This window comes from Sturnus vulgaris, chromosome 25 (genome assembly GCF_052056855.1).
Source record: "Sturnus vulgaris isolate bStuVul1 chromosome 25, bStuVul1.hap1, whole genome shotgun sequence".
Classification (NCBI taxonomy): Eukaryota; Metazoa; Chordata; class Aves; order Passeriformes; family Sturnidae; genus Sturnus; species Sturnus vulgaris.
The window spans coordinates 3,429,256-3,449,373 of record NC_142267.1 but is presented as its reverse complement, the minus strand read 5'-3'; the positions used below and the strand labels follow the sequence as shown (position 1 = coordinate 3,449,373).

The window sequence follows — 20,118 nt, the reverse complement described above, 5'->3', positions numbered from 1 at the left end:
CCGCGTCATTACCCGGCTCATTAGCGGCTCATTTGCATACCAATGCGGCTCGCGCGGCGCCTTCCCGCGCGCTTCCCGCCGCCGGGCGCCCCCTGCCGGGCCGGCGCGGGGACCACAACTCCCGGCGTGCCCCGGGGCGGCCCCTCCCGCGCGGCCCCGCCCCTTCCGGCGGGCCCCGGCGGAGCCGAGCGGGGCGGGCGGAGCGCGGCGGGTTCGAATCCCGGCGGCGCCGCGCCCGCCATGAACTTCTCGGAGCTATTCAAGCTCTCGGGGCTCCTAGGCCGCTTCTCCCCCGACGGGAAGTGCCTGGTGAGTGCCGGCCGAGGTCAGCGGGGCCGCGCGGCCCGGGACGGGGCGGTTGGCGGGGCCCCCGAGCGGCCGCGGCGCGGGGCTCCCCGGGCAGGGCCGGGCTGAGGGCGGACACGGAGCGGGCAGCGATGGAGCCCCGGAGCCTGCGGGCCTGAGCTCAGAGGCTGCTGCCGGGAGCCTTTGAGGCTGTAAGGGTCTATACCGGAGACCTGAGTTACGTTAAATTAACCTTAATTAGTTAGATGAATTAGTACTTTAAATTAAGTAGTACCTGAAGGGAGCTTACAGGAAACATCAAGGGGGACTCTACAACGGTTTGGAGAGGCAGGACAAAGGAGAACAGCTTCAGACAGGGTTAGATGGGATATTAGGAAGGATTTCTTCTTTGTGAGGGTCCTGAGGCCCTGGCACAGGGTGCCCAGAGAAGCTCTGGCTGCTCCTGGATCCTGGAAGTGTCCAAGGCCAAGTTGGGCAGGGCTTGGAGCACCATGGGATAGTGGAAGGGGTGGAACTGAATGAACTTTAAGGTCCCTCCCAACCCAAACCATTCTGGGATTCTATGAAATAAAGTAAGTTATAAGACAGAAAGTAATTTTATAAAAACTGGAGTTACTTACCCAGCAGTGATGGAAACAATGAGGATTCTAAAAAATAAAATCCCCTTTCCCCTGGGTTAGTTCTCACTGTAGTTTGTAGTGGAGCTCAGTGTATATAGAACAGACTTACAGAATCCTAGACTAGTTTGGAGTGCAAGGAACTGTAAAGCTCATCTAGTTCAAAGGTCCTGCCATGGGCAGGGACACGGTCCACTATTCCAGGGTGCTCCAAGCCCTGTCCAACCTGCCCTTGGACATTTCCAGGGATGGGGCAGCCACAGCTGCTCTGGGCACCCTGTGGCAGTGGCTCACCATCCACAGGGAGGATTTTTTTTTTAAATAATACAACATTGACCCTCTCTGAACTAAACCTGGGATCACAGCAAGCCTGGCAGGAACGGCCCTGGCACTGTCCTAACCCTAACCCTGCCCCAGCTCAGCCCTGCCCCTGTCCCCCCAGGCCTCGTGTATCCAGCACCGTCTGGTGGTTCGGGATGCGAGCTCCCTGCAGATCCTCCAGCTCTACACCTGCCTGGACCAGATCCAGTACATCGAGTGGTCCTCGGACTCCCTGTTCATCCTGTGTGCCATGTACAAGCGGGGCATTGTCCAGGTGAGGATGGAAGCAGGACAGGGCGTGGTTCCTGCTGGTACCTGGGTGTGATGTGGGAGCTTAACAGCCAGCACTAGGCTGAGGCTTTGCTGAAGTACCTGATGTTATTGATAACACAACAATGATTTTGAAAGCCACGACAAACATCTTAGATTTAAAAAGAATCTTTAGGATAAAAATATCTAGTGAAACAGATCAGAATTGGAGATTATCTTCCCAGTTTCTTACTGCAGTAGGAAGTAAATAACATGCAAGCTTGTTAAATGGACTAAACATGTTTAAATGTTGGATATTCAGAATATTTGTCACAGAAAAAAACCAACCCCACATTATTTGCCATTTCCACGAGGTGTGGGACTCACTTTTGCAGCGGGATCCAGCGCCAGTCCTTCATGGCTGCGGGTGCTTGGGTGTTCCTGAGCTCCCTGAGGCGGGATGCAGGAGCCTGCTGTCAGCTGCAGAGATTTGGACGAGCAGAGCTTTGGGTGAGCTGATGTCTCCTGCTCTGTCTGGTTGCTCCCTGCCCCAGGTCTGGTCCCTGGAGCAGCCGGACTGGCACTGTAAGATCGACGAGGGCTCCGCGGGATTGGTGGCTTCATGCTGGAGTCCGGACGGGCGTCACATCCTCAACACCACCGAGTTCCATGTGAGTGTGCAGGGTTGCTCCCCTCGGTGTCAGATGTTGCTGTCTGCCCTTTGCCTCCTAAAATAACCCAAAGCCCTTAAAGCTGCAGCGGTGGTGGAGAGCAGCACGGATGCAGCTCTGTACTGCTGTGTGTAACTCGGGTTAATTCCAGGTTAGGTGTTGGGTATTCCACTAACATTTTGTCCTCTTGCTTCTGGTGTTAAGATAGAAAATGGACACTTAAATTTGAAGGTAAAACTGTGTGTTTTAGAATATATCTAATGTTTTTTATATTGATGGTATTCATCAAAGCAGTCTTAGAAATCCAGTATGTTGCTTCCACGGTGAGAAAAGCTCGGGATTTCTAGTTAAAAAAATCCAAACCATAAACGTTTCAGAGTGATTTTAAATTAAAACTTATAGGCTTATCTTTATTGACCTATGAGATGAGATTTAGATCCAGATCCTGGAAATATTTTCCCAATTGCTTCATTTGACTCACAGGAGCCAGACTGCTGGTGGAACCACTAACACCTTTAATGTTTATTGAGACTCATATTGTGGAATGCTATTAATGTAGAATACAAATTGATTTGTGGATGATTGATTTGTTGGAAAGCACGTGAGACACTTTCTGTTTTGTGTTTACTCTTTCCAAACCTGTGGAGGGGTTTTAGATGACAGGGTCTTGTCCAATAACACTGGTTAGCATAGAGTTCACATGCTGTAGTGCAAGATTCCCCCTTTTTTTGGGCCAATCCCGATGTTAATGGGATATGGCTGTGGACTCTGCTGTGTGTGTGTACAGACCCACTCCCCCATCCCTCTAGTTTCCCCAGGTGTGAATTGCCCTGATAGCGGCAATAAAAATTAAAAACAAGCCCAGAATTCCAGCCTGGAGGCAGTGCAGTCATCCCTGCTGGTCAGGCAGCAGCAGAGGAGGCAGAACTGCAGGCTGGGGCTGTGTGAGGCTCCCAGAGAGGATCTCGTGGCACGTGCCTGTGGGGGTGGACCAGTGAGGATTTATTGCCTCCCAACAGAACTCGGTTTGACCTTAGAGGATTTCATTAAGCCTTTGCCAAGTTGGCATCTGTGTTGGGATAAGTTTCCTTTCCAGCTGTAAACAGGTTGCTAAATTAGCTGTTGTGAGACAGCTGCCGTGGTTGGAGCTGTGTTTACTCCCTCCCTGCTAAATCCACAGTCTGGGGAGATGGATGTGGGCAGTGCTCAGGATATTTAATATCAGTGTGTTATCAAATCTAGCGATTTCCTGGAGGGTTTGGGGGTTCCCTGGGCTTTGGTTACTTCCAAACAGCACCAAGTAACCACTCATTCTTGTTATTCCTCAGGTCAATGTGTGAACTCCACTGAGAGCTCACAAGAAACTTTCTTATTCCCTGAGTTTTTTAAAGGTTATGGTTATGCTAATTTCTTTCTAGCAATCTGTACTTACTAGTGCCTCAGAAAAATCATTACAGAATCCCTACAAGTAAAGAATAGTTGGAGTTGGAAACGCCCTCTGGAGATCATTCAGTCCAATCCCCCCACCCGCCAAGGCAGGGTCACCTGGAGCAGGTGACACAGGAATATATCCAGGTGGGTTTGGAATGTCTTCAGAGTGAGACTCCACACCCTCCCTGGGAAGCTTCTCCAGTGCTCTGCCACCCTCCATGGAAAGAAATCCTTCCTCATGTTGAGGTGGAACTTGTTGTGTTTTAGTTTATGGCCATTACTACTTGTCCTGTCACTGGCATCTTAAAAAGGAGTCTGGCACCATCCTCTGGAATTCCTCAGCTGATTTGTAGGGTTTCTGGTCAGTGCTCCTCCTCTACTGAAATCCACTCTGGGAGGCAGTTCCACATTATCAGAGTGTCCTGTGGAAGGCGTTGAACCCCACGTGACTCCTTCCACTGCCATCGTTACACCAGAATTTACAGACACAGGTAGAGCTTAACCAACAGCTGCAGGTGAAGGATCTGAAGGAAAGCAAATGGATCCTCTTCACATTTCTGAAAGTGCTCAAAGCCAGCTCGGACAGGGCTTGGAGCAACCTGCTCTAGTGGAAGGTGTCCCTGCTCATGGCAGGGGATGGGATAAGATGAGCTTTAAGATCCCTTCCATCCCAAGCCATCCTGGGATTCTGTGATTCTCTGCTTCCTCCCGATCCTCATGTTTTGGGATAAATAGCATGAAGATGTTCTGGAGTGTTTCTCTGAAGAGCTGTGCTTATAAACTACAATCTTTGTGCTTTGTCTCATTCCATGTCAGGTCTTTAAGCATTAAGGAGCTTCTTTGGACCTCCAGCAGCAGGGAAAAGTGTGTGTTTCTGTGTGTATCCCAGCTAATCCTTAGTAACTGTGCGTGGCTGCATTGGCTGAAAAATGCTTCCTGGCGAGGAATGCACTCTGAATAATCTTCTGAAATCCGGTGCTGACAGACACTGCTATGTAAGGGGGCCAAGTGACCCAGTCAAGTCTGGGACAAGAGTTGACAGTCATTTGAGCTGTAGGTTGTTTAAAAGTGTGTTTTTGTCTGCTGAAAATCACCAGTCCTACACCTGTCTGGAGCTGTCAACATCGGCCTGTGGTCCTGGGCCCAGTGCTGGAGACTGTTTATCACGTTACCATCTAAATACTTTTTATTTCTCAGCTGTTTTTAGGCTATTTTAAAAATGCTTCTGCTTTTGGTTTGTTTTTCCACTGCAAAACAACAGCTGAAAACTTCTGAGACACCATTATTGTGAAGATTTGAGTTTGACAACTCCACTCAGTCGAGTTATCTGTGCTGAAGAGAAAGTATCTCCCAAAAGGAGCAGTGCAGAAGGGCTTCCTGCAGACTTAACTGGCCACGGTCTATTCTCCTTCTATAAAAACAATTGTCCCTTCTCTGTGAATTCCCTGAGAAAGGCAATGAGCAGCAATGGAAATTCCTTGTCATTTTTGAAACTTTTGATTTCTTTTCTCACCCTCTGTGTTTGGTGTTTCTGTTGCTCCTGATCCTGTCTGCAAGCTGTGACATAATCCTTCTAATCTTCTTCATCTCATTTATGTTGGCAGTGTAAATGAGATTGTGGAATGTTCCAGGTGGGAATACGAAGGTTTTCCCTCTCTGTCACAATTCAGTTGTAAACACAAAGTTAAGGGAAGGGGGTGTGAAATCCACACATTAAGCACATAATGTGAATTTCTCTGTAGGAATGTCTGGGTGGACACAAAAGGAACAACAGAAAAGGATCCTACTTTCAGGAATCAAAATGGTTTGTTTGGTTTTGATAGTACTAGGCCAAACCATCAAGTTGTGTGAGTTTGGTGGGAAGTTACAATGGAATTATAGAATGTATCTGTGTGCTTCCCTCTGAGCCTGCAGCCCTTGCAGGGGGGAGTTTGGAGTTGAATAAAGAGGACAGGATGAGAGGACACGGCCTCAGGCTCTGCCAGGGGAGGGTCAGGTTGGACATCGGGAGGAATTTCTTCATGGAAAAGGTGGTCGGGCATTGGAAGGTTTTGCCCAGGGAGGTGGTGGAGTCCCCATTCCTGGAGGTGGCACTCGGTGCTCTGGGCTGGGTGACAAGGTGGGATCAGGCACAGGTTGGATTGGACTCCATGATCCTGGTGCTCTTTTCCACCCTCAGTCAATCTGTGAATAGAGGATTTGAAACAAGATGGTCTTTAAGGTCTCTTCCAACCCAAACCATTCTGTGATTCTATGATCTTATTAGATGTTAAAGGTGTGTTGTGGCTGATAAATGGAGTGAAGATGAGGGCTTTGCTTATCAGACATTTCGAGACATCTGGCTTAGTTGTAGTCTGGGTTTTTGCAGGTGTGTTTTTGTGTGTGTGACTGCCATGAAATGTGTGCTGGCTGTGCTCTGTGGGCTCTCCCCAGTGCTGCAGAGGCACTGGGGCCGTTTGTTGTCCATGTTTTGGGGCACACAGTGCAGGGCAGTGCCCCCTCAGCAGTATCAGGGTGTGATGGCACCAAAACATCCAGTGCCAGGAGCTTGTTCTCAGCACTGAGAAACAGGAAAACCATTATTGTCCTCCTTGAGGAGTCTCAAAGCTTGACCTTTTTGGAGAAGCTGCTGCTTTACAGCAAATTGACGTTTAGATTGGATATTAGGAAAAAATTCCTCATGGAAAGGATTGTCAAGCATTGGGACAGGCCCCTCAAGGGAGAGGTGCAGTCAGTATCCCTTGATGGATTTAAAAGACATTTAGATGTGGCACTTGGGAACGTGATCTAATGGTGGCCTTGGCAGTGCTGGGGAAATAGTTGGACTCAGTGGTCTTTGAGGGCTTTTCCATCCTAAATGATTCTGTGCTTCCATGATGGAACAGAGATGGATGCAGAAATATTTAGAAACCAAGATTTTCTTTGGCTGAGCCTCGGGCAGGGCAGAGGTGACAGTGAGAACTCAGCATGGGCTGTGCTGTGCCCCATCTCCAGAGATTTGTGTGCTCATGAGCTCAGCATGAGCAGCAAGGTGTTTCCTCCTGAGGCTTGGAGCAGGCAGTGTGGTCCAGGCTGGAAGTGTGTTTGATGGCCAGCAGGCCAGGGGGGCTGTTCATGAGGCCGAGTAGCAGCACTCAGATGCCTTTGTCAGGAAAAATGATGATCCAGCCCTCAGCATTTGAAGCCTGCAGCTGCTAAGCTTGTATTAAGTGGCTGGAGAATGTGTGCTGTTTTACTCAGGGGAGGCAGGGCAGCCAGTGCATTTAGGGCTGCAATTAATAGTCTCCAGCAGCATTTCAGTGCTGCAGTTGCTGCAGAAGAATGTGTGGAGGCATCATGTTGGTATTTTTAAAGTAAATCTTGCCTGAGGAGCAGACTGACAATGCTGGGTTTGGCTGGCCGGAAGTGAGAGGCCCCAGGGATAAAAGTTGATTAATGTTCATCTCGTGGATTCTTCCAGGAGCTGCTGAACTTAGAGGAGGAGGTTCTGTCCCTCTGCCCTGGCCAGGTGAGGCCCCACCTCCAGAGCTGCTTCCAGCCCTGGGGTCCCAGCATAGGAAGGTCCTGGAGCTCCTGGTGAGAGTCCAGAGGAGACCTCAGGATGAGCAGAGGGATGGAGCAGCTCTGCTTTGAGGAAAGGCTGGGAGAGCTGGGACTGAGAGGAGAAGCTTTGGGGTGACCTCATTGTGGCCTTCCAGTGCCTGAAGGGAACTTCCAGGAAAGGAAAGGTGGAGATTTCCAAGGGCCTGAAGTGACAGGACGAGAGGGAATGGCTTGACACTGACAGAGGACGGGGTTAGGTGACATACTGGGAAGAAATCCTTCCCTGTGAGGTTGGACAGGGCTTGGATTGTGGATCTACTGGAAGGTGTCTGTGTCCATGGCAGCAAGGGAAAAACCTCCAACTTCTGTTGCAACACAGAGCCTGCAGTGTTACCAGTGAAGCAGATCCATAGGCTGCTCCCTCAGGATCCTTTGTCACCAATGTGCCAGGTCCTTCAGGGGAGGAAAAGGTGTGTCAAGGACAAACCTGCAAAAAGGTGTAGGAGAACCTTTCCCCAACACCACTGGGGTGCTGCTGGGCCGTGTGGGGTGTGAGAGGACGAGGAAATGGGGACAATGCTGGCGTTTTACATAATGGATCAGAATTATTTTTGGTGTTCAATAGTTCAGGGAAAGGCACCTTTGTGATGGAGGTGCTTCACTGCAAAAAGTCCTACCTGTAGCTCTTCCTTGGTGCAGTAAAATGCAGGAAAACACAAGTTAAAAAACCTGACCCTGGAAACATTCCTTGCTCCAGCTCCAAATGCAAAGGTTCACGTGCCATGCTGGTGAATGCCCATGTGTCTGGGGCTGCCGTTGCTAAGGGAGAGGGAGTATTTGTTTTTAATTGGGTAATATGCAGATGGCAAGGCACAGCCTGGAGTGCAGCTGTGACCTTGGGGAGGCTGGGTCTGCAGCTGCCTGCCCTCTCTGCAGCTCTTGGTGCTTGTGTAGGCACAGTTCTCCAGAAATCCCCCAAACACCAGTGTAAAGCCTTGCTTTGCATAGCAGGGTTTGGGTGTCTGAATTTCTCAGTAGTTCTGTAAGGGTGCCTCCTTGTGTGTGCCTGAGGAGGGAAGAGCAAAACACGAATCAGCCATCAAAGCTGAAAGTTTCTAAATGTTGTAAAATACAGCTCAGTGTTCACACTTGGTAGCCTTTTCCCAAGGGGTACAGTGTTCTGAAGGGGCTGTATCTTGTCATAAAGGCAGGAAACTCCCCATCTCTTCTCCAGATTCTGTGATGAATCTGTTTTTCCAGCTGCAAAGTTACTCTAGGCAATAGACTGGGAAGACATTTGTGGAAATGTCAGGAGCTTCAGTGTTTGTGAAGAGGTTTTCTTTGTATCAGTGATGTGAATTTTGTATCCCCATCTAGAGTACCCGTGTAAGCTTAGCGTAGATTCCTTGCTAACTGCCAGAAACTGGGAAAGAATTCCTCATAGCTGCTTCCCAGGACATTGTGTTTTACAAAATAGCTGCAGAATTAATAAATCACAGAAGCTTCATTGATCAGCTTTGTGTTGCTGAATTAAGTTGATGTTTTCCTATTAATTTTTTTTTTTTTTAATCTACAAAAATAACCAAAACCGCTCCCTGTCTCTGTGCCAGCTGCGAATCACGGTGTGGTCCTTGTGCACCAAGTCTGTGTCTTATATCAAGTACCCCAAAGCTTGCCAGCAAGGTAAGTGTCACACACCTACCTGGGAATGCTCCTTTAATGTGGCAGAAAGGGAAAATGACTTTATTGTGATGACAAACCCCCTGCTTGGTCTCGTCCCTTCTGAGCAGCACGTGCAGCCAGGTTGTGGTGTCTGAGTGAAGGATTCCAGCTGATCCACGTGCCTGCTCTTCACATGTGCCCCTGTGTTGTGTTGTGAAGGATCCTTTAAGACATTAAATTATGCTGGACGTGCTCTCGATGAAAAGCATTAATTCGAAGTGACTTTTGTCATCTTCTGCATATGGAAAGGCTGGAAAGGAAAGCTTGTGTCAGGGCTGTCAGACCACATGGCTGTGGTGAGCAGTTTCCTGCCCAAGGCCTGTATCCCAGAGATGACAAGGACAATTATGTATCCCATGTAAAATCCAAGGGGATGGGGAGCAATGCCTGGGAGTTGGTGGAGACCCGATGGTTGCATAACTGATCCATTTAGCCAGGCTAAATGAAGTGGTTATTTGAAATCTGTTGGGTTTATATAACAACTGTCAGTGGTTAGATGTGTTTTGAAGCACGCTGGAGCTCTGCATCCTGAGAAGTTGTACATTCCGAGCTGAAAAATTGCTGACACAATGAATCAGTAACGCTGTGCTTTGCCTTGATTAATGTGACCTTCTGTGAAGAGATTCTGTCTCCTCTTTTATTTCTGCTTTGAGTTGGGAGCAACTGTTCCTTGCTGAAGCCTCATCAGCTCTTCTGCCTTGTCTGATTTCTATTTAAGCCAGTTTTAATGAATCTGTCCCGTGGCAGGGATGGCTTTCACCAAGGACGGGCGCTACATGGCCGTGGCGGAGCGGCGCGACTGCAAGGATTTCATCAGCATCTTCGTGTGCAACAACTGGCAGCTCCTCAGGGTAAGCTCTGCCTCTCCTCCACTGCTGTGGAGGTTACCTGCACATATTGGACACTGCTCCATTAGGAACAGGGAGAGTAGCAAGTGCTTGGTACTTGAGATGTGATATAAACTGTTCACACATGGGATCAGATTGTGGAGTTCATTGGCCACGGGCTGGATCTGGGCAATTAAACCTCACGAAGAACTTGTCTGTGTGTTGTCTCACCTCTAATTTGGGAATTCTGAGTCTCAGCAGAAGCTGAGAGAAAATTTGAGAAATATCACTAAATGTTTGTCGTGTTCCTGAGCTCTTCCCTAATGAACCTTGTAGTGGAAGCTGTGGCTGCCCCATCCCTGGAAGTGTCCAAGGCCAGGCTGGATGGAGCTTGGAACAGTGTGGGATAGTGGAAGGTTCCCTGCCCATAGGATGAGATGTAGGGTCCCTTCCAGATCAGACTGTTCTGGGATTATGTGATCCTATACTGGGCTTTAAGACAAGAAATTAGGCTTCTTGGATTTTTGACTGATTCAGTGTAACTAAGTTAATTTTCTTATGAAATGCTGTTCATTTGAAGGTATAGAAACTTTTAGCTTTTCTGTTGAGGGGATCAAAGATCCACTGAATGCAACAGGTATTACAAGAGGAAATATTTTTGTTGCTACTCTGGCATATGAAAAACTCTTTTGTGGTAGCCCTTGAAAGGTTAAAACTGAACATTCTGTCAGCTTAGGTGCAACGGGATTTGTTGACATATTTCAAGTGGTTTTGTGGTTTCTCTTTTGTGGGCAGCATTTCGACACTGAAACCCAGGATCTGTTTGGGATTGAGTGGGCTCCCAATGGCTGTGTGCTGGCAGCATGGGACACGTGCCTGGAGGTAGGAGGAAAAGCAGATTATTTTCTTGAAGAGTTCAATCTAGTCTTTGGCCATCATGTATAAAGCAGTGACTAAAGTGTTTCTTTTGAACATAAAAGGGTGTGAGTCCAGCTTTTGTTAAATATTACACTTGTACTGGGGATGGGTGTCCTTGCAAGTGGATGTCGCTGTTCTGTAAACCTTCAATGACAGCAAATTATTTCTAATTTATCTTGCAAAAAAATTGTAACCATTGCAGAAGCTGATATTGAAATAATGAAAGAGTAATGGAAAAAGAACAATGGAAGAATGTAAGAGTCTTACTGACATTGCACTGCACAGTGATTTTACAGTTAATGAAAGTACTCATCCAAAAAGAGAGCAACGAAGCCTCTTAACTCTCAGATAAGGAGCATTTGTACCTTTTTATTTAACTTGCTGCATGTTAAACAGGCAGAGTTTGTCAGGGATGATTTGTCTGCCTGTGGTTTCCAGCAGCATTGCTGGGTTTGAGTGGCTCTGTGTGTGTTGCAGTACAAGGTGCTGCTGTACTCCCTCGATGGGCGGCTGCTCTCCTCCTACCGAGCCTACGAGTGGCCCCTGGGGGTCAAATCAATCGCCTGGAGTCCCAGCAGCCAGTTCCTGGCCATTGGCAGCTTTGATGAGAAGGTGAGAAACGTTTCCTGCCTCTTTTATGTAAAGCGTTTGGAGAACTTTGCCCTAACAGTCTCCCCTTGCCACACTCCCTGAGCCAGGTGCGTATCCTGAACCATGTGACGTGGAAGAAGATCACAGAGCTTGACCATCCAGCAACCATTTCCAGCAAAAAGACTGTAAGTGTGGCTCCCAAATCCACGGAGTCCTTAGCAGAGTTTGGGTGCTGCTGTTTGTATCGGAACGATGCTGATGAATCCATTGCATTCTGGATGAATGAATTTTCTCCTACTTTTTTTCCCACTAGGGCTTGGGAAATTGTATGGCAACCTGGGAACGTAACAGAAATGTGGGAATCCTTTCAAATTTGATGGAATGTGTGTCTGTGATCTCTCTTGAGCAGTAATAGATTCTCAGATGCTCCTGTCACGTGCCAGTGTATTTTGGTGTAGGGGACGGCTGCATTACAGATTTGGGTGTGTAGCCAATGGCAAACTGAAAAACTGAACAGGAGAGATTTGTCTCAGCTTTATACAATTCCTAACTTTAAACAGTGCTGGAGCTGGACTGTGTTCAACTTTTCCATCCTGTGTGGACAGGCTCATCCAGCTCACCTAAGGGGCATTTCCTGGAACATCTGTCAGCATTGATTTTTATCCTTTATACCTGTACCTGCAAGGCCTGACAGATTCTGGGCTGTTGGCAGCAGGTGCAGAGCTGCTGTTCCCAAAATCCAGAGCTGATCTCATCCCTAGAGGTAACAAGAACAGTGGGTGATACTGTTTGCCATTGCAGAGGGACTGAACAGACCTCCTGGAAGAGTTTGTGTGTGGACTGTAAGTCTGCAATATTCACATGACACTGCCTCTTAACCAGGAGCAAGGCACGAGCCATTAAAGCACCTCAGCAAAGCTTCTCATGACTGAAAAATGCTTTAACTTCCAGTTAGGTGTAAAATATGTCATGGAAAACAAATGGAAATAGCTCTGTTAATCTCCACTACACAGACAGGAATTGCAGTTGCTGTGTTTTATCCTGGTGCTTGTGTTTGGGAATATGTTGCAGGCACACTAAAATATTTTTGCTATTTTCCTTCTGCAGTGCTGCACTTCGTTTGTGATAGAATCAGATTAAAGATTTTTGGTTGCAAAAATGAATTTATGTTCTCACTGTAATGGGGATGATTTAATTTGCTGTCAGAAATAATGAACGAGGTGCACTCCCTCAGACTTATTCTTGGGAGTGTTTTTCCTGATGATGGTTCCAAGTGGCCCATGATTTACTGGGAATACTGGATTCCAGATCTGCCTCCTGAAGCCCTTTCCTCTGTTGATGAACTAGGGCATGCTGAGATGGACTAAATGTGCAAATGAGCCAGTGGGATGTGGGTATTTGGTAACAGCCCATGTTCAAACTCTCCGAGGCCCTTCTGTAGAGCTCTCGCTTGTTTCTTTGTAGATTGTGTATAAAGAAGTGGAGAAATCCCCAACTGTTGACACAGAGAGACTTACTTTCCCTCCAACAAGAGCATTGGCTAGTTCTCTCTTCAGCACACAGAGTAAATGTAAGCCAAAGTTTACTCAAACCACACACTTGAGTTTGCCTTGGGAAGTCTTTAAATAAACATTGTAGGTGAACTCTGCCCCTTGGATGGTGGAACAGATCCTCTGGATGTTCTCTAGGGCAGTAAAAATCAGTCTCGGTCTCTGTGACACTGTAAATCACTTTTGGTTAACAGTGTTTGAGATATTAGTTAAAAGGTAGTAGAAAAATTAATTTCTCCTCATTTTCCTGATTTAATCTCAGTCTTGCCTGAATTTCTAGCCTTTCCTTTTCTGTAGGAGGGCAGGAATAGCAGTAGGGTGGCTGTGTGAAGATGTGATATCTTAAAGCAATTGATATTTTGATTGGAACATCTTGGAGAAGAGTAAAATATGTTCCTGTCACTTCAGAGATGAGGGGTTTTAACAGTTGGATGTAAATGCATTGTCCATCCAGGCTCACTTAGTGAAATACTTTTATTTCCCATTCCAGATGAGATTTCCCAGGTGCCAGTTTCTTTACAGTACATCAAACCAGTTGCTGACAGGGCAAATCCCAAAGTGGGAGTTGGGATGTTGGCCTTCAGTGCAGATAACTGTTTCCTGGCAACCAAAAATGGTAAGTTCCGACTGCCCTGCCTAAAAGGGAAACCATGTGGGGCATGTGGGGGGTTTCCTTAACAGAAATGATCTATAAAAAGCACTATAAAAAGAGTCATGGCCCTGTAAAATCAGCTCTGTTGTGAGATATGTAACTACAGAGGAATCCCAGCCTGTCTTTTAGTGTGTGTTAACTATTGTGAGCTGCCAGAACTGCTGATCAGGGCATGAACTCAGCCTTGGCTCTGTATTTAATGAAAATAGTGGGATTTTGTATTTCTTCAAGTTAGTGTGAGCTCACTGTATTAAAAATGAAACAAATCTTCCCACTTACAGCTTGGGTCTCTTAAAAGGCAGAACTCTGCACAACCCATAGCAGGAGGAATTCTGACTTCCTGAACAGCGAAAGCCATGGAATTAATGTTTCATTTTTCCCTTTGGTCCTAAGGGGCTGTTTGTGCCTGGATGCCAAAGCTCTGGGTCAGGTGCAAAACCCATCAGACAGACTAAAGTGCTAAAAGCCAGGGAAGGACTGAGAGATGGACTAGATGGCTTTTACCTTTTCTTGCAATATTTCCAAGGCTGAGCATTTCCTGAAGGCTCTGCTTGGCAAAACTCAAGTGGTGCTAACCCTGAGGTGTACCTAAAGGTTTGTGTTGTATGAATTTGTTAATTTAGAAAAACTATCCTTTTAAAAGGATCCTTTTACCCTCCAGCTCTCACACGATTGCTGCTTCCTCTGCAGATAACATTCCCAACGCCGTGTGGATCTGGGACATCCGGAAGCTGAAGCTGTCGGTGGTGTTGGAGCAGCTGTGCACGATCCAGGGGTTCCAGTGGGACCCCTGCCAGCCCCGCCTGGCTGTGTGCACAGGCACCAGCAGAGTGTACCTGTGGTCCCCAGCTGGCTGTGTGGTCGTGCAGGTGCCTGGGGAAGGTGAGCAGCAGCTGCCACAAGCTCTCAGCCACTGCTCAGGTTTGAAACTTTCTGTGCTGAAAGCCTGGGAGTTTTAAACTTTCTGTGCTTTCTGACACTTGACCCCCAAAAGAGCACTGCTTTTGACTTGAGGCCTTGGAGAAGGCTTCCAAATTTGAGTGATAGAATTATCACTGATGAGTAGTTAGAATAGAAGTGTGTAATTTCACATCTGCCACAACCTCTCAGCAACTGCTCAGTTGTTGGAACCCTGAAGAGAGTTTTAAACTTTCTGTGCTTTCTTACACTGACTCCCAAAAAAGCACTGCTTTTGACTTGGGGCCTTGGAGAAGGCTTCCAAATTTGAGTAATAGAATTATCAATGATGTGTAGTTAGAAGTGTGTAATTTCACATAATAAAGAGTTTTAAATTTGGGGTTTTAAAATATAGTAATAAGTATAAGACAAGATAAAAGTTCTTGGGTGTTGTCTCTTCTTGTTCCTTCTTCATGATTTCAGGTAGTAATTTTTAAATTGGATAATTAGTACCACAGTGCTAATTAAAAATAAATAATAAATAATTAAACAAGTACTTAATTATTATGTCAAAAATATAAATTATATAAATGTTAGCTTTTAATTAGATAATTAAACTTTAAAAGACCTTGTAAGTAGCTAAATTCACCTCCATTTTCTCACTTTTGACTCAATAACTAAAAGTACTAAAGAACCCTCTATAAATAAAATTTAATAAACAACCAAGTCCAAACAAAAAGTCCATCTCTCAAACATTCAATCCTAACTCTAAATAAAAACAAAAAAAAACCCCTAATCACTATCACTCAGTGACAAAATATTATTCCATTTATAAATTGATCTGAGTGTTGTCCTGGAAATAGCTCAGGTGTGTTCTTGGAGCTGCTCAAAAATGGTTTTTTTTTCACCCTTGGGCAAAGGGGTGTTCATAGTGAGACACAGGCAATGTCTCAGGGATTTGTGTGGCTGGTTCCAGTTGCCTTTTCCTCCTGCAGGAGGATGGGCTCCAGCTCCTTGCTGACACACTCTCATCTCTTCCCACAGGTGACTTCCAGATCACATCCATCTCCTGGCATTCCAGTGGGGACTCCATGCTGCTCCTGAGTAAGGACCACTTCTGTGTGTGTTACTTGGAGAGAGAAGAGGTAAAATAAAAGAACTAAAATGCATTAAAAACGCTCCCAAGTCTGAGGAAGAAAGAGGAAAGGAGTCAAAACCTATTGCCCAGTCTGAAGTGTTTGTATTTATAAGTTATTTATTTGAAGGAGCTCCAAGCTCAGTGTGTGAAATACTATGACTGCATTTGAATGAAGTGATGTAGCAAGTGAAATGTAAGGAATGAGTGTCTATTGCAAAAAAACCTGAGTATTGATGGAGTTGATCATCTCTTTTTCAACTCTGAACTCTTATTTTCTAAGACTGTAGCTCTATGTGTATATAATGTATAGCTATTATTTAAATTTTCTATTTCCAATAAATATTTTGATAGTTACAAACTATAAACCTGCACCTCTGCACTTGAAGGTCTGTTTCAGTGTGATCAGTGATGTGATGTAGTGATTTATCCCAGTACATGGAAACTGTTACTTGCACACAAATAATTTTGGGTGACAGTAACTGTGCCTGGGCCACCATGGATTTATTACATGGAATCTTTGCCAGAGGGATCACAGTTGACACTTCAGGATGCTGAATTACAGGTAACTGAAATGGGAGTTTTTGTCCCAACTCTGGTGCCAAATAGGAGTGGATGGTTTGGCAGTGAAGGAACAATTGGATATCCTTCCTTGTTTTCCCTTCCAAGGAGGGAGCCTCTTGTTTAGGAATTTACTGGATGTTTTTTCTTTTGCTTCCTAATTTCACAGCCTCAGTCTCCAGAAAATGAAGAACAAATACCAAGTAAGAGTTGAAATTTAACTTTACTGTAAGGTTAATGAAAATTGAACAGGTAACTTAGAAAATACATGGAGAAGCTTGGAAAGCTGGAGTCAGGACAGACTGCAACAGGAGTTTCACAAGCACTCACCTACATTTTTGACCTACATTAAGGTCAAAAAACCCCACCACTGCAGCACAATTTTCATCCAGCAGATAAATGCTCTGATAAAAAGGCATGGAAAGAAGGTCATGCATAAGGAAAAAGCTTGTTAGAGACACCTCCTGAGCAATTACAGCTGTAATCTCTTGGGCTGCTTCTGAATTTCATCCCTGGATGAGAGGTTCAATGCAGGAATGTATGAACCAAGGCTGACACATAGTGCTGAAAGTTTTCTGTCTCCATTAAAAAGTCCTGGCCCAAACTAGAGTAGATTTAAGAAAAATGGTAAGAGTATTAATCTAACCAAAATAGAATTCCTTTTCAGTTCTGCAAAGAACAGCTTTGAAGGCAAACGTGTTTTTGAGGCTTTTGGCAACGTTCTCTCACAACAGTCTTTATTCTGTGGCTGCAGCAAAGAAACAGAAGTAGAGAGGAAGTTCCAGTAGGTTCTTAAAGGGATTTTTACAAGAAGCTCAGAAATGCATATATTGAGTTGACAAACTGCTGCTGAGCAGGTGGAACAGTGCAGCTTTAGCAAAAGCCAGCAAATACTGTTAAAGACTGACTGACAGCTTCGAAAATTCCTAAGAGGCATTAGTCAGAGCACTGAGATCATGGTGATTGGAACAGCAATTCCTCTTAAACAACACAAAGCAGTCCCAAGCACACGACAGGATTTGACACCGTACACAGGGATACAGCAGGGCCGTGGCACAAAGGTTCTGCTGTGCACTGGGGGTTGCAGCAGGTTCCAGTGGCACTTCATGGACTGGGAAGAGCAGGCACTGGGGAACAGAACACACCACGGCTCACTCACCCTGCCTAAGGACCAGTGAGGGCTGTAAATCAGCTACAAAATACAAGACTGACCCCACCCTGTGTCTGCTTCAACCTCTGCATTCCCCAAACGACCTGGGAACTGCCCTACAACCTCCCCCTTCCCTTTCCTTCCCCTGACAACTTTGCATTATCACATGCTCTGCCCTCAGCCCCCTTTCCCCAGGGCACCACCAGCAACTCACTTGCCCTTGCACAGGTGACACGCAAGGGGGTTTAAAATCCAATTTTGCCTCTTGTCATGGAGTAGCCCAGCTTGGCCTCGTTGTTGATGAAGGACATCAGTCCCAGGTAGGTCTCGATGAGGATGGGCCGCTCCAGCACCAACACCCCATTGGCACTTCCTGGCACTGGCCCCTCCTTGTGGGCTTTCTTCACAGCCTGGATCAGCTGTGTTTGAAAGTTTTCCAGCTGGAAGAAAAGAAATCACCTTGCTTTTGCATTGTTTTACAAACTGTTAAGAAAAACAGCTGCTGATAGGGAATGGTGAAGGATTAGCATTAAAGCTGTAGCTGTCATAGTCACAGTCTGGTATTTAACCTCAATGATTCAGTTAATTTCACACAGGGCACTGCTGATGTGGGACTTAGAACAGCGCAAAGATTTATCAGTAACCAGGTGTTTATTTCTGACTGTGTTTCTGCCCTGATCACTGATGTGTTATACTTAATAGTGCTCTAATTTGAGGCAAACCTTCAAATGGAAGCATCTATTACAAAAAGAACAGAGAACCACCTTGGTGAAGGTTGTCAGTGAGCAATTAAACCATCTGTTAATTAGCTGGCAGTCCTAGATGAAAAGTCCACCAGCCTGTCAGGTAAGTAAGAGCAGAAACAGCCCAAGATCCATTTGCTTTTGGGGTTTTACAGGATCTGCACCTTCAGAAGTTTTGGCTTCCTCTGTGTTTCAGCCAGTTAATGGTTGGCTGGAAAGAGTGGGCAGTGGGGCCACCCTGCAAGTAAAAATTTGGAGACTGGGGAGATGGAGCTCCCAGCTCTAAGTTCTACCTCTGATGAAACTGATTTTGTTTGATTAATTGATGTATTGCTTAAAAAGAATCCAAGTTGTGACCACCCTACGAGGTGAGTGAGCTGCCTGGAGCAGCAGAGGCCGTTCCTTACCCGGCACAGGGATGAGATCTTCTCGTCAGCATCTGCCATGGGGTGCTCAGTGAAGGTCACGTAGGGGATGTTGGTGGACCAGGGGTTCCACCTGTTGATGAAGGAGGCACGGCTCTGCTTGTCCCACTGGATGCGGATACCAACACCTTCCCTCCTGCCAGTGCACAAGGAACAGGGTAAAACTTCCCAGGCTTTGAGCAAAGTTGACTAAAAATGTTCTGTCTGAAAAAGACCTGCTTGAAACCAGAAGCTATCTTGAAAATACAAGTGATAGGAAATTTTACCGTAGGCAAGAAATGCAATAATTCAGCCTCTGAACTGTGCAAAGGGACATTCCTATGAGCTGAGAGCAAGAAGATGAAGCACCTGGGACACCCTGGCTGTCCTTCACAGCCTGTGGCAGCCCCTGCCACTCACAGCTTTCTACTCCTGATGAGGTGGTGTTACTACTACTTACTGCATTATGTAATGGTGATGAGTTTCTGCTCCCCATATCTACTCAGCTTATCTTGAAAGTCCTTGGGCAACTTGTTGTTATTGCAACTACTCACCACGCCAGCACACCAGCAGCTACCCTGAGGTCTTCTAATAAAGCTTCAGGAATTGTTTGCAAAGTTAAGCAAGCAAAAGGAAGAATTCTCAGACATTCCAGTGGTCAGGCTACAGCTCGATCTGTTCCCAATAACTGCAGAACTTACACGTGACTGTGGCTGCTTACTTGTTGAGAGATTTGGGTGGGAACTGGAACTCCCCCACGGAGATGGTGTCCACAGCACTAAGGGCAATCCTGGTCACATGCTGGCACTGCAGGCTGATGAAATTGTACTTGCAGACCAGGAGGGACCAGTCCGTGATGAGGACAAGGCGCTCCTTCTCGTTGTTCCAGTGGTCGATTCTGGGCAGAGAAGACGACTGAGCTTTAAGTGGTTTCGACTCCTGGCTAGAAACACTCAAGAGCTTGGCAGACACGAGAGTTGCTGAGAACAAATCTGAAGTCTTGGTGATGCTGTATTTTTGCTTTGCATCAGCAGGGCCAGTGCAGGGCTGAGGGTCAGTTTGTTAAAGCTCTGCCCGCACTGTACTGCAGGAGTGGGTTCTTTGTAGGACTGGATTTCCTAAGGGGTTAACAGGGCAGCGTTGGTCTGGAGCTGGAGGGCTGGGTTATAAATAATGATAGCTGCAGCCAGCCTGGGCCATTCCTGGCCTTGTGCGCGCGTTAATATTCACCAGGTTTAAAGCGAAAAGCGCTGTGCGATGCGCGGCTCTGCACCAACCCCGCGGGGCCGAGGCTGCCCCGGCTCTCATCTCCCCCCCCCGCAGCGCCCATCCCGCGGCGGAACTCACTCGGTGAGCAGCCACACGCTCTGCACCTCCCCGTCCTCGGCGGGCAGCACGACCACCCGGATCTCGCTCACCGCCTGCTCGATGGTGCCGGGCTGCGGGGGGACAAGGCAGAGGTCAGGGCGTGCGGGCCGGGCCCGCGGCCGCCCCCGCGCCCCTCCCGGCGCGCACCCGGAACACGAAGTACTGGCGGAGGCGGCCGGCGCGGCCCGCGGTGCGGACACTGAGCGGCCGCAGCGTCTGCCGGGCCGGCGGCACGGCCGGCTCGAAGGGCGGCCCGGCTGCCCCCGGTACCAGAGTGGCGGCCCCGGGGCTGCCGGGGCTACCGGGGCCGCCGGCCGGGCCGGACTCGTCCGCGTCCCGCAGCTGCAGCATCGCCGGGAGGGCGCTCGGAGCCTTCCGGGGCGGAGCGGGGCGGGCGGAGCGCCCGGGGCCGCCTCTCGCTCCTCTCCGGGCCGGGAGGCGGCACTGCAGCCCCGGCACGGA

The 20,118-nt window shown here is 47.3% G+C and overlaps 2 protein-coding genes across 2 annotated transcripts; one reads left to right on the top strand and one right to left on the bottom strand.

Moving 5' to 3' along the window:
* Nucleotides 1-176: 176 nt before the first annotated feature.
* On the top strand, nucleotides 177-15,804 carry WRAP73 (WD repeat containing, antisense to TP73). Its single transcript, XM_014883922.2, has 12 exons — nucleotides 177-309; nucleotides 1,366-1,518; nucleotides 2,048-2,164; nucleotides 8,749-8,821; nucleotides 9,608-9,711; nucleotides 10,483-10,569; nucleotides 11,083-11,217; nucleotides 11,304-11,381; nucleotides 12,661-12,766; nucleotides 13,237-13,362; nucleotides 14,089-14,280; nucleotides 15,340-15,804. The coding sequence occupies exons 1-12, from the start codon at nucleotides 241-243 to the stop codon at nucleotides 15,447-15,449; spliced, it is 1,350 nt and encodes a 449-aa protein (XP_014739408.1). The 5' UTR covers nucleotides 177-240; the 3' UTR covers nucleotides 15,450-15,804.
* Nucleotides 15,805-16,195: 391 nt separating this feature from the next.
* Nucleotides 16,196-20,055, bottom strand: TPRG1L (tumor protein p63 regulated 1 like). Its single transcript, XM_014883937.2, has 6 exons — nucleotides 19,804-20,055; nucleotides 19,636-19,727; nucleotides 19,010-19,186; nucleotides 18,292-18,445; nucleotides 17,356-17,581; nucleotides 16,196-17,118 (listed from the first exon to the last, which is right to left on the bottom strand). The coding sequence occupies exons 1-5, from the start codon at nucleotides 20,005-20,007 to the stop codon at nucleotides 17,387-17,389; spliced, it is 822 nt and encodes a 273-aa protein (XP_014739423.1). The 5' UTR covers nucleotides 20,008-20,055; the 3' UTR covers nucleotides 16,196-17,118; nucleotides 17,356-17,386.
* Nucleotides 20,056-20,118: the final 63 nt, after the last annotated feature.

Bases quoted from the DNA above. Each gene is read 5' to 3' on its own strand.
- TPRG1L (XM_014883937.2), bottom strand. From the start codon at position 20,007: ATGCTGCAGCTGCGGGACGCGGACGAGTCCGGCCCGGCCGGCGGCCCC. The intron at 19,187-19,635 runs GTGAGTTCCGCC...TTCTCTGCCCAG, and splicing joins AGCGTGTGGCTGCTCACCGA to AATCGACCACTGGAACAACG. The intron at 17,582-18,291 runs GTAAGGAACGGC...CTTTTCTTCCAG, and splicing joins AGATCTCATCCCTGTGCCGG to CTGGAAAACTTTCAAACACA.
- WRAP73 (XM_014883922.2), top strand. From the start codon at position 241: ATGAACTTCTCGGAGCTATTCAAGCTCTCGGGGCTCCTAGGCCGCTTC. The intron at 1,519-2,047 runs GTGAGGATGGAA...TCCCTGCCCCAG, and splicing joins ACAAGCGGGGCATTGTCCAG to GTCTGGTCCCTGGAGCAGCC. The intron at 12,767-13,236 runs GTAAGCCAAAGT...TTCCCATTCCAG, and splicing joins CTTCAGCACACAGAGTAAAT to ATGAGATTTCCCAGGTGCCA.